The following is a 13,611-nucleotide window of genomic DNA, read 5'->3' on the forward strand; positions in this document are numbered from 1 at the left end:
ACTTAGCAGTATTATTGAATTAATTTATTTTGACACATTTTCACACACACACACACACACACACACACACAGAGAGAGAGAGAGAGAGAGAGAGATTGATTTTAGTAAGAGGCATTTTAATTTAAAATTTTCTAAATTGCTTGATATAAAAGGAAAATCTTGGTGCTTGCTCCAATAATACAATTGGCTCATTTACATATTTAGCGCATTTGTATCCTCTTGCCCTTCTTCAAGGGGCTTTGGGAAGTGTGCATGGGGATATCCTCAGATATAACCACAGAACTGTAGAGCTGGAAGGGACACTCAATAAGTCCAACCCCTGCAATGCAGGAACCTTTTTGCCCAATGTGGGACTTGAACCCATCGCCCTGAGACTAAGATTCTTGTGCTCTACCAACTGAGCAAGGCTAGGAAAAGATTTGAAGCCACTTCACCCCAGTTTAAGAGCAACACAACAACCAACATAGAAAAAAAGACTTTAATGTGAGGCGTGCTGACAGTGCAGCTCACTGGCTTCAAAGAATAAGGATGTGTACCCATGAATAAACTCACATGACTTGCACAGCCATTATCTAGGTTTGGCCCTTGGCCTATATGGTTTGCAATTGCAGTATTAAAGAAAACGACACTGTTTAGAGAAGCCCTTTCAGCTTTGAACGTAATGAGCTCTACAACCTACCTGTACACCTTTTAAAGTGTGATTTAGAGTTTCAATGAAGTTTTGGATTTCATCATTTTTGTGGGCCAATGTGGAGATAATCCTCTGCAGAGCTTCCTAGAATTAGAAGAGTAAATTTAATTAATATATGCAAGGTCATATTACCTTGGTGTATATACCCTTCTTGCTTCTGTACTGTGCTTTTGCAGTATACAAGCCTGTAACTGAAAAAATTTCATTTGGTTACATTTATTGTTTGTAATGTTTAACAAAAACAATAATGTCAAAAACTGTTCACTTCAACGCAGCAACACTGGTGAGGTCAGACAGACTTGCATGTTTAACAGCAAGTGGCTTAATAGCTACCATAGTCAGGTGTAATTGGAACCAATACTATTCAGAGTTATTGACTTGTTTGTTTTTTGCAAATGATTCAGTTAAGACCTTTTTTAATTTAAAAGCATTGATAAACTCCTTAATATTTTAAAAATCTCTAAGCACTGTAGAACACAAAAATGTATTATTAGAACAAATGTGGCACATAACTAGTAATATAAAGGCATATAAACACAAAAGCAAGAAGTCAGTGAATTCAAACAAAGAAAGACAGGGACCAATATTAAGAGTCAGGGAAAGCCTGGAGCAACCCAATGTGCTTTTACAAGACTTCTGAAGCAACTGACAGTTGTTGCTGCATGTACTGTATGTTGGAGACAAGGGAATTCTACAATACAGTGGCAACTGTGGAAGATGGCCTTTTTTGGGTCACTGGCATATTATATCCTACAGGGTGCAGAACCACTAGCACAATTTCCCCAGGTGATCTAAGTGATATTACAGGTCTATATACCTCTTAGGTTAAGCCTTAGATCCTATAAACATAACTGTCAGTTTGTGCAAGTCAGAACACACTCATCTGTTCTTATTTGGATTTATTAGAACCCATTTAGTCTTACAACATAGAAATAGTTTTATATCCATCTACAGAGAAGCAATAGCTAATTTGAGGGCAAAGATTTCTATTTGAAAGGTGCCAAGACAGTTCATTGCACAGTCAACTCCTAAAATACAAACATACCATGTTGTGTTATTTTCACTTACCAACTGTCTCACCCTAAACAAGGTTTGAGAATGAAGCTTAAGTTAGAAGGTGAACTTCATCAAATGAAAGTACAGACAATGAAGAACAACTTTTACATTTCAGTGCTGGTTTACTGTGTAAAACAGATGAAAATCCTACAGTTAAGTGCTACTTAAGCAGCAAGCGTGGTAATTTGTCATTTTCATACATGTAGTAATACAATTTTTTATAACAAAACGTACACCATTATAGGCATATTGTTCTTATTCTCTTAAATAGATCCAGCAATATTTTACTAGCTAGATTAGCACTGAAGTTATGTGTTCTAAATACAAGAAGCCACAAGGTAAGGTTGTCCAGTTCCCTCTTGACAGTTTGAGAAGAAAGCGATTACCTCTGGATGTATCTACTACTACTCATGCATTATGCTAGTAAGAGAACCAAGAAATTCATTTGAAAAACCAGACATCAACCTCTGTATATAGGACCCGTCTAGGTTCTAATTCTAATTATTCATACTAAATATTAACCAAGGCTTAAAATTAATCCATATATTCATGATCACTTCAGAACAAAAAACTAGAGTTGTAGCCAATTTCCACATTAACTGGAATACAGAAACAACTAATACTTTTACAGTATAGAAAGTCATGCAGCTAGTATCAGACAGCAACTCACTTGATGTAACTATGCTTTTACCTGGGCAATTCCCAAGTTACATCCTCTTCCGGTGGTCTGATGGTAGCATATTTCTTCCTCTAGATGCACACATTTAACCTTGCTCAACTTGCTTTATACTGAATTATTAATAGGAGTTTCTTCTGTTGCCTAGCACACTGTCCTACTTTATCAGGTCAGTATATTCACATATAAACATGAGATTTAAAAAGATTTTGTAGGATTATATATGCAATGGTCTCCTTCACTGTGCAACTCGACTCTCACAAAATCTATCCCACACAGCTATATATAGTTATTTGTCTCATAAAGCCTCTGGGTCAAAGGGAATCAGAACAGACATTTAATGTACTGTGTGTTTCCAAGACTTATCATACAAATAGTTCATTCCTTTCTAAATTACAGTTTGATGATGTATCCAGTATAAATGGATTAGCAATTGAGTATTTTTCTTTATCCCAAAGTATCGGGCTCTCTTCCACCTCTTGATCTAAGACAATAACCATAAATTCTGCACTCTCTGTGCATATTGCACTCTTTGTTGGCCAAACACAGCAACAGCTAGGAAACATGTTTTATTTAAATACATAATCACTACAAGATCTACTATGATGTGTGGTTAAGTGTGTTACATCATTGGTAGGAAGGAAACAGCATCCTATACAGAGCCTATCAGCACAGGAATCTTAACCTTTTTCTATGACTTTAAAAGAATGGTGCCACTTTGAGATGTAGTGTTTTCTCCTGTGTACAAGGTAGAGTAGCCAACCCCACAATTACTCTACTGGATACACAATCATGATCAATCAAGAGAAAAAAATTAAGCCAGTGCTGTATAGTTGAGCAAGTATTAGGAAGAATCCAGTATTAGAGGTTTCAGGTGAACTGTCTAAATATTCATTTGGTAGGTTATGAAGTGATCGACATATATTCCCCAGCCTATGATGTCAGATGGTTGAAGGCAACATAAGCAGATTCATTTACCAGAAAGGTTATTGACATATCTAACTGCTCTTTCCCCTACTTCCCCCTTTCCTTCTTGAAGAGGCAGAGTAAAGCATCTCGGAACTGAATGGTTCAGAACTGAACAAAATTAGACAATTAGATGTTTCAGGAGTCATCCCCCTGCCAATCCAGTCTACATCCACTTACTCTTTCCAATGAACTTCAAGCAGCATATATTAAGTTCTTACTACGAAGCAAATCCCTGTAGTACAAATAGAATGCAAATAAATTTAGAGTAGTTGTTCATACTACAGAGCAAACCGATGTGGGAATAGAGAGGATGTCAAGCACCCATTTTTCCAGCCACCAAAATTCACTTTAACATTTGAAAATTCTTACCCTCCTCTTCAGCTAAAAGGCTCTCAGAGTGGCTCAGATAGATCAATTGCAAGACAATACATATTTAGTTATGTGCTTTAAAACACTGCTTAAATAATCTGCCCTAAACACTTGTAACCCTTTGGTGTGTCCTTTCAGCAGAAGTCTATATAGCCCCGCTTTGCTGACCTTTTAAGGATATTCATTCTGGTCTGCCTTTGGTTAATGCTAGTTCACCCTGTACGCTTTTACCTGAGGCTGTATCTGCTGCTATTCCAATATAACTATTTGTTGTTTTAATGTTTCATGTATTGAATTTTTACTGTTTTTAAGGTCTGTTTTGTATTTTAAAGTGTGCTGTGATTTCCTTTGTGAGGACTTTTACCCTAAAAAGTAAACTAAAATTCTATTCAATAAAGAGACAGCCAGCTGTTTCGAGTACAGATGTCCTACTTGGGATTCACTTACCCCCAAATAAGAATGTTATCCTCATTATACGCTGTATGTTTGAGAAGATTTATCTGTAATGAGGTTACAGCCAATTTTCAGTGCAAACCCAACATTCTGGGTTTAAGTTTACAATACCTTGTTAACCCACAGATTTCAAGTCACACATCCAAATATGAATGTTTTGGTTACATAGCCTCAATACAGCTACAGTCTGCATTTTTTGCCAATGGTTTAAATGAAATGCAAGGTGAATGGCCCTTACTGTAGGACAGAACATATGAGTGGAATGCTTGGGAAATTAGAGAAAGTCCTATTTAATATTAAAAAGTGTTTAATAAGTACTTTAAGGCAGGGGTTGTCAATACCGGCCCCTGCAAATGTTTTGGAATACAACTAATCAGACTCAGTCAACACATCTGATGATGAGGAATGATGGGAGTTGTAGTTCAACAACATCTAGAGGGCAACACATTAGCTACTTCTGTTTTAAGGTCATAAATTAATTCATGCGAGAAGTGAAATTAGAACCAGTACTTCCTATCTCGTGGCTCATTTTCTTACCCAGTATATTAAAATAACAGGTCAAATTACAGTTCAGTCCTATGCATGCCAACTCAGAATTCTGTTCCACTGAGTTTACTTCCAGGTAGTGAGTACAGGATTGCAGCCATATGTGAAATATTTGTATGCTGCTTTTAAAAAAAACAAAAACAAATTAAACTGACAAAGAGTGACTGATTAGTCCTTCGCTTCCATTGTCACCAACTACCCAAAAGGTTGTATTTAAAAAATGAACCTCAGAGGTTTACTTAAATCACATGGAAGTATTACAAAAGTACTTCCTATGTGCTGCTCCATGAAACTGGGAAACCCACCAAGAATAAAATGATATTCCACAAAAATAATTAAGTCATCTTAGCTAATAAGCAGTTCCATTTAAATTGCTCATGCATGTCAGTAAATTCAGTGTGGAGTAAGTAAAAAAATGTGACACTGCTGACAAATGTTTTATGATTCATATGTACTGACACAGATGCGTATTTTGAGAATCCTAACCCAACTTTATTTGAATACTTTTTGCAAATTATAATGTGTAATTATTTTCTCCCTGTTTAGTGCAAGAAACACTTTGCATCACTCTTCAGTTGTTTAAGAAGAAGAAGAGACAGGCAGGAGGAGGAGGAGGAGATTGGCAACCTAACTCAGAAACCTTACTGTGTTCAAGAGCACACAGACTTGGTAGTCCAAGCGTGTTTACTCAAGTGTAAATTCAGCTTGACTATGTAGTCAATGGATTTAGGATGGCAGTCTAGCACCGCCATCCTATGAATCCCTATTAACTAGCACGCGGAACATAACGGTAGCAAGAAGGGAAAACAGTTGACATCATACCTTTTATTGGGATCAACTGAAAAGCCACAAAAACGCTGAGCAAGCTGTTGTAATCACCGGAACTCTTTGTTAAGCCAAAAAAAAGACAAAGAAGTGGGGGGGGGGGAGAGAAAGAAAGAAAGAAAGAGGAAAAGGGTACTGCTGTGCAGGGAAACGCCACGCCATTTGCAGGGTTCAAAACAAACAGCTTTTAAAAGAGGTGGTTCCCCGCATTTCAGGTCAAGGAGGATAAAATAGGGTCCCCGAAAGGCGTGGGAAAGCCGCAGAAGAAAGCGGGTAGGGAGGGGAAGAGGGCTAACAAGACAGAGGCAACCCGGCGACGACACGCCACTCATTCCCACCCTCCCCTTTCCCTGCATGCACAATCCGCCCGCCTCGGACACCATCCGCGGGGCTTGCTTACTTAGCCTGCAAGGTGCAACGACAAGGAAGCCCGGCAGCTTGCATTGCTGGGGCGTGAGCGCGCGTATATGCTCGCAGGCAGGCAGCAACAACCATTGCAATTCCATTATTTTTGCAAACCCCCCGTGAATGCCGCGTTCCCACGAGCATTTTGCGCGCGTCAGGGGTTCCGCGTAGAAACAAAAAACGGGGGTGGGGGGTGGGAGATATCCACCACACTCGTCTGAGAGACTGCTCCAGACACTCGCGGGGTGGGGGGGTGGGGAGCCCCCCTTTCTCCTCCTGAGGGGAAAAGGCGCCTCTTTTCCCTCACAAACCAGAGCGGTGGGAATAGCTCCTGCACAAGACGACGACGCCCACCATGACCAGCCCCTCAAACCCGCTCACCTTCTGCGCCTCCATGGTGGCGGACGAGCAGGAGCTACTCCCAAGGGTTTAAGGGGCGGGGGGGGCAGCGAAAGGACGAAGGCCGACCCGCCTCCCTGAGCCCTGACGGCGCGTGCTTCGCGGGAGAGGCGCGCAGGGCTACTAATAGCGGCAGCCGCGCGACCCCAGCAGCCTGAGGGCGGGCGTCAGAGCGCGCCACGCCCAGGACGACGACGGCGACGCCGCCGCCTTGCCCTCGCATGCGCAGTGGCGAGCGGCGCCGGGAAGGGAAGGAGGGAGGGTGGGGCGCGCAGTGGAGAGCGCATGCGCGGGTGTTCTGTTGATGAGCGCGCGAGTGTGTGTTGGGTTTTTCTGCTGGTTTGGTCTCGCTTCTCCATACCTGATAGCACTTTTTGTCTACTTGGTCCGATCTGAAAAATACAATTTTTTAGGTTGCAAAACGACATAAAAATAAAGAAAAATTAAGTTTGCAGAACAATAATTTCCATGTGGTTAGGGTAGATCAACGGATCAGTGTCATAGCTGTCAACTTACAGATTTGAAAATAAGGGACAAGCAGCCTTGAAAATAAGGGAGCAGCAGCCAAAATAAGGGACCTGCAGCCTCACCTGTTGCAGGCACTCCAGTCTTCCTGTCCCCCTGCAGTCTGGTCAAACTCATGCTGGGTAGCTTCGAGAACACTGTCCAACCAACTTTGTAACCAGAGGTTCAACTGAATAGAATCTGAATCACAGGCACCACAAGGCCTATGCAGCCTCAATTTAAGATGGCTCCCCGGCCTGGCTTTGCACTGCAAAGTTTGCAGCAGCATGTGTAACAAAATGGCATTCAGCATTCAAAAACCCCCCTCAGCTTGCATTAACTAGCCACACACAAGGCATGCAAGCTCCACCCCCCAGTCGTTCTTAGACTTCTTATTGGGTGAGCAACACAGCCAAGCAACACAGTGGCCGGGAGGGAGGGAGAGGAGCTGCTTCCTTTGAAATTTAAGGGACATCATTTAAGGGACATTTAAGGGACATCCATCAATAAGGGACAGTAGCGGGACATGGCGCTGGAATAAGGGACTGTCCCTTCAAATAAGGGACACTTGACAGCTATGATCAGTGTCCGCTTATCCTCAGTGTAAATATGACATATCAGCAAAAGGGGGAAATTGCAAGTTAACTATAGCATGTACACGAAAATTGATTTCAGATTTGAAATCGGCATTGAAAGAACATATAAGAACAGTTGAAAAATTTCATGCAACAGAAAATGGAAAAAAAATCTATTGTTCCCCAATGTAGGCAAATGGCAAAGGTCGGGCACCTGCCCTACCTGTCTGGTTATGAGAAGTGTTCTGTGCATGGAGAGAGAGGGCAGTTCTTACTGCTGCTGCTGCTGCTGCCCCCTTGCAGAACGGAACTGTTCCTAAGCCAACAAATAAATATTTTAGAGCAGTGGTTCCCAATGGGTGTAGCCCACACAGTGCAGGATTTACTACAGTATAAGCTAAACAAGCTATACCTTAGGGCCCCGCTCTCTTGGAGGCCCCCAAAAAAATTAAAGAAAAAAACCTGGATGTACATTTCCAAAATATAAGATAAAAAACAAATGAAATAAAACCTACGTACAGCAACAGTGGCAAATGGCTTTAGATACTTATTAGGTCCGTAAATTACCATATAGCGTATATTCAACACAAAAAACAACAACAATTTGCTGTTGGCAAAGGACAGCTGGACATATAAAGGGCCCCATTACCTTCAGTAGCTTAGGGCCTCATCAAGCCTAAATCCAGCCCTGAGCCCACCTATGGTGTCTGTGGCGTAATAGATAAAGTGGACACTCGGGTTGCAAACGTGATCCGTGCGGGAGGCACGTTCGCAACCCGCAGGGCTGTGTCTGCGCACACGCGGGTTGTGATTCGGCATTTCTGCGCACGTGCGACTGCTGAAACTCGGAAGTAACCCGTTCTGGTACTTCCAGGTTTGGGTGCGTTCGTAACCCTGAAGCATCTGTAACCCAAGGTATGACTGTACTACCAAAGAGATATCAACATTTTTAAAAGTAGAGGGTCCACGACTTGACTGGGGGGGGGGTGTTCTACAGTACTAACCTAATTGGGAACAGCTGTTTTAGAGTTTGGGTGGATACAGAAAAGTCCCCAGCCCCATTGTTTTAATTATTATTATTATTTTATTAGATTTATATACAGCTCTTCATTACAAGATCTCAGGGCGGTTCACAAGATAGAAATACAAGGTAAAAGCACAAATAAATAGTTAAAATGAAAACAGTAAAGCACTAGCACTCCCACAAACACACTTTAAAGGCAGAGGAATATTAAATCAGCCAAAGTCCTGGTTGAAGAGGAATGTTTCTGCCTGGCCCCTAAAAGTGTATAATGAAGAGGCGAACCTCGCTGGAGAGAGCGTTCCACAAACGGAGCAACTGCAGGAAAGGCTTGTTCTTGAAAGATTGCATATTACTACTACTACTACTACTGAGGGACGCGGGTGGCGCTGTGGGTCAAACCACAGAGCCTAGGAACCTGCCGATCAGAAGGTCGGCAGTTCGAATCCGTGCGACGGGGTGAGCTCCCGTTGTTCGGTCCCTGCTCCTGCCAACCTAGCAGTTCGAAAGCACGTCAAAGTGCAAGTAGATAAATAGGTACCGCTCCGGTTGGAAGGTAAACGGCGTTTCCATACGCTGCTGGCCACATGACCCGGAAGCTGTACGCCGGCTCCCTCGGCCAATGAAGCGAGATGAGTGCCGCAACCCCAGAGTCGGCCACGACTGGACCGAATGGTCAGGGGTCCCTTTACCTTTACTACTACAGTGGTACCTCTGGTTATGTACTTAATTCGTTCTGGAGGTCCGTTCTTAACCTGAAACTGTTCTTAACCTGAAGCACCACTTTAGCTAATGGGGCCTCCCGCTGCTAACGCGCCGCCGCCATGCGATTTATGTACTCATCCTGAAGCGAATTCCTTAACCCGAGGTACTATTTCTGGGTTACCGGAGTTTGTAACCTGAAGCGTATGTAACCTGAAGTGTATGTAACCCAAGGTACCACTGTACTTGTTGTTGTTTAGTCGTTTAGTCGTGACCCCATGGACCAGAGCACGCCAGGCACTTCTGTCCTCCACTGCCTCCCACAGTTTGATCAAACTCATGCTGGTAGCTTCAAGAACACCATCCAACCATCTCATCCTCGGTCGTCCCCTTCTCCTTGTGCCTTCCATCTTTCCCAACATCAGGGTCTTTTCCAGGGAGTCTTCTCTTCTCATGAGGTGGCCAAAGTATTGGAGCCTCAGCTTCAGGATCTGTCCTTCCAGTGAGCACTCAGGGCTGATTTCCTTAAGAATGGATAGGTTTGATCTTCTTGCAGTCCATGGGACTCTCAAGAGTCTCCTCCAGCACCATAATTCAAAAGCATCAATTCTTTGGCGATCAGCCTTCTTGATGGTCCAGCTCTTACTTCCATACATCACTACTACTATTAAGTTTGCATTCCACCGCTCATCTGTAGGTCACAGGGCGGTTTACAACATAAAAATACAAAATGAAAATGCTTAATACACAATGCATAATAAAGCCAAAGCAAACCAATAACCAACTCCCTCCCACAGGCATATTTCAAAGGTCATAGAATGCTAATCAGCCAAATGCCTGGCTAAAGAGAAACACTGTCACCAGCCATGAAGGTACCAGGTGAGCGTCCTTGGGGAGAGCATTCCACCAGGGTCATATTTTGTTAACATCATCATCATTAAATCCTTGCATGTTGTGAACACTCGCTGTGCAGCCAGCAGGGCACTCTTGGGGGCTGCTTTCCCCTTTAAACCTGCTGTGATACGACACAGTGGGCTGATGTTGCAGAAGCACAAGCACAACGCCCTCATGGGTGTGTGGAATTAAAGCACACCTTGGGTTCTGGCCATTAAGGGGGACAGGGAGGGGTGGGAGGATGATGTGACTTGATAATGGCAAGCTTGTTCAAGGCATTTTATATGTTCCTTATTCATTGGCATTTCTGGCAGATGCAAGTAATAGACTACATGGAGATGGCAGAAATGACTGGCAGAATCCGAGACCTGGGAGAAGAAGCGGTGGAAGAGGATTGGAAGAAGTTTAAGGACTATCTGCAGAAACACTGCAAAGTTTATGAATGCTAAAATGATGTTGGATATATATATATATATATAAAATATGGCATTAGTGATACAGTGTTAAAAGGATGCAAAAATGTAATAGAATTGGCATTTCTAAGTTGTGGGTATCAAGATAAACAATAGATTCAACAGAACTAAGATTCCTTCAAGAGGCCCTGGTAAAGGACAATCTGAGAAAACCGGTGGAAAGAGGAAGTTTGAAACACAGCTGAAGAGCATTTAATAGTGGAAGTAAAGCAGCCTAGTCTTCTACAAGGAAGGAAATGCATCTGAAAAAAACATTGCCAAAGAACAGGCTTTTGCAAAAAAATATAAAAAATAAAAAATGGCAGCTATCTTTTCAGACTGGCAACCAGCAGCTAAGAATCAACAGAGAATTGGGGGGGGGGGTCAATAAACCTAACTGGATATTATTAATGAGGGGAATGCTGCCAATAAGACATCATATAAAAGTGAAAATGGAAAACTATGCAAAAAAAGCCACATGGGCTACTCTTCATTTTCTTCCGCAGTTGCAGTTGATAATGACAAGATGCTTCTAGATGTTTTGTGGAATTGCTGCTCTTTGTTCACACAAAACTTTCACAGCATCCACACATCACCACTGGCACAAAAATGCCAGGCCATATTTGATTCAGATATATTTTAATGGAAAAGCAGATTTTTTGAAATAACAACAGCTGTCACCAATAACCCACTTGCAATATCTGGGCAACCCATTTGCTATCAGAGACACGGAAATCCAGGAATAATACTGAATGTGACCATAGAACTTAATGGAGTCCTACTATTCAGCAAAATGAGAGAGAGAAGCAGAGAAGTCTACTTCACTGCTCTTGGAAATTAGAGACTGTGGTGATGACAGAGCTGATGAAACAGAAAATATAGATTGTGGCACAGTTGTGCTCCCTCACCGAGCCTGTCACTTAAGGATTTCCCAGTGCCTTGTCCTCCATTCCCTACAGGTGCAGGAGTCGCCTCCAATTCCCAGTGCATATGTTGAGGACAAGCTGCTGTCTGGCACCTTGACAGCCCACCCCCTCCTTGCCATGGCCACCTGGCTTGCTTCATCTTCTTGCCCCTGGCCATTTTCCTGGCTGGGTAGCATTCATTCTATTGGCTGGATGGAGTCACTTGCCCACCGGAACCCACCAGGGTAAAAGGCTCCTAAAACAAGTTATGTGCCAACATCCTTTTCTCTTGACCCCCCTCCATCTACAACTGCTGCCAGAAGCTGCCAATGCCAGAGGTGACTGTTGAGAGTTAGTTTTGCTATGTCATCTTGCATAGACCAAGATGCTGGTATTTGGTTTTATTTCCATTTTGATCTGCCTAGTGCTGTTCCTCCATATTTCCCTGTCCTGACATTTATCCAATGAAAAATAGGGATTTCCTATTCCATAATTTTATTTTTATAATTATTATATCCCACCCATCTGATTGGGTTGCCCCAGCCTAAGGCTGCCATACGACCTGATTTTCCCAAATATGACCAGGATTTTATAGGCAGAACTGAAATGGCAATGAATCTCCAAAAGGGTGGCGCTTATTATAAAAAAACACACAAAAAACTCAACAACTTTCAGGATGTCCTGGTTTTTACTTTTTGAAATATGGCAACCCTACCCCAGCCAGGCTTCCAACATCTATTAAAAACATAACAAAACATTAAACATTTAAAAACTTCCCTATACAGGGCTGCCTTCAGATGTCTTCTGAAGGTTGTATAGTTACTTATCTCCTTGGCTTGGGGGTTGCATAACTCCATACCCTCCAACATTTATCCGATGAAATTAGGGATGTCCTAAGGGATGACTTCTGTAAATCCAGGACTGTCCCTGGAAAACAGGGACACTTGGAGGGTCTGGAATTGGATGTCTAGGCAGTTCTAGTTTCTGGACACACTTCAAGGCCTGCTGTTTCCCCTTGTTGCTCAGACCCACTGGGACACAAGACTGGTTGTTAAGGTGCCTGGGAGATTAGGAAGGGAGACAGGCTCAAGTTCCCAAGCAGGGGACTTGGAATTTCACCGGCTGTTTCCCTACTCCTGAGGAGACCACTGTGAGTCAGTTGAAATCCGGTGCCCCATGCTCTAGGGGTGGTGGCAAGCAAAGAGAAGGAGAAATAAAGGGCAGTACCATCTGCTACTTGCACAAGAATATCATGAGAAGAGAAGACTCCCTGGAAAAGACCCTGATGTTGGGAAAGATGGAGGGCACAAGGAGAAGGGGACGACAGAGGATGAGATGGTTGGATAGTGTTCTCGAAGCTACCAGCATGAGTTTGACCAAACTGCAGGAGGCAGTCGAAGACAGAAGTGCCTGGTGTGCTCTGGTCCATGGGGTCACAAAGAGTTGGATACGACTAAACGACTAAACAACAACAATCAGTGTTACCACTTTCACTAGAAAAGATGGAGGACATGAGACAACAAATGTAGTTTCACAGCTGCAAGGAAATAACCGTCAACTTACCTACTATTACAGACCACATGTGGCACAATAAATCAGCCTAGCAATGTAGAGAGAGAATTTTTGAATCTGTTGCCAGCCACCAGAAACAACATATTTATTTTCAGGGCTCTCAAAGCTTATTAAATGAAAACAGCAGAGTAGAAAGTGTGACTTTAAAAACAGTTGTTTTTCAATGGGGGGGGGGAATCTCCCCCCAGTTACTTTTCCTGAAAGCAACATTTCTTGTGCTTTCTGTTCTAAGGGATATTTCTGTGTGAAGGATATCTCCTCATCAGATTTTATTTGCCCAGTTGTAAGTTGCTCTTATGACAACAAGGAGCTTTGCTTGTTTTTATCATGTTTTCTGTATGTTGCGTTTTGCCTGTACCTCCTGCATACTGCCCTGGTATCTCCGTAAATGAAGAGGAGTTTATTTTTTAAAAAAACCATAATTGTACTACAGCATGCTTTCAAAATACATCCCTGTCAATTGCACTGTATGAAACGGCAGTCTGCACACCATTGCATGATGCCTTTGTGTTTGTGCACATCCGCTTAATATGGGTGTGCTCTGGAGAGAGGATAATCCACTCCCTCCACTTAGAAATTTAACTTCTAGGATATACT

General features: G+C 42.6%; 1 protein-coding gene across 3 annotated transcripts in view; it reads right to left on the reverse strand.

The window, feature by feature from the left end:
• The window catches only part of FSD1L (fibronectin type III and SPRY domain containing 1 like), a 32,285-nt gene extending 25,725 nt beyond the window's left edge, over positions 1 to 6,560 (reverse strand). For all 3 annotated transcript variants that reach the window (XM_081845784.1, XM_081845783.1, XM_081845782.1), the window contains exons 1-2: positions 6,372 to 6,560; positions 680 to 775 (exon numbers count right to left, since the gene is read on the reverse strand). In XM_081845784.1, the coding sequence (XP_081701910.1) occupies positions 680 to 775; positions 6,372 to 6,386 (111 nt within the window). In that variant the 5' untranslated portion in view covers positions 6,387 to 6,560. The remainder of the gene's footprint in view (positions 1 to 679; positions 776 to 6,371) is intronic.
• Positions 6,561 to 13,611: the final 7,051 nt, after the last annotated feature.

The sequence above is a fragment of the Podarcis erhardii genome (assembly GCF_964252035.2).
Source record: "Podarcis erhardii genome assembly, chromosome: 17".
Lineage (NCBI taxonomy): Eukaryota > Metazoa > Chordata > Lepidosauria > Squamata > Lacertidae > Podarcis > Podarcis erhardii.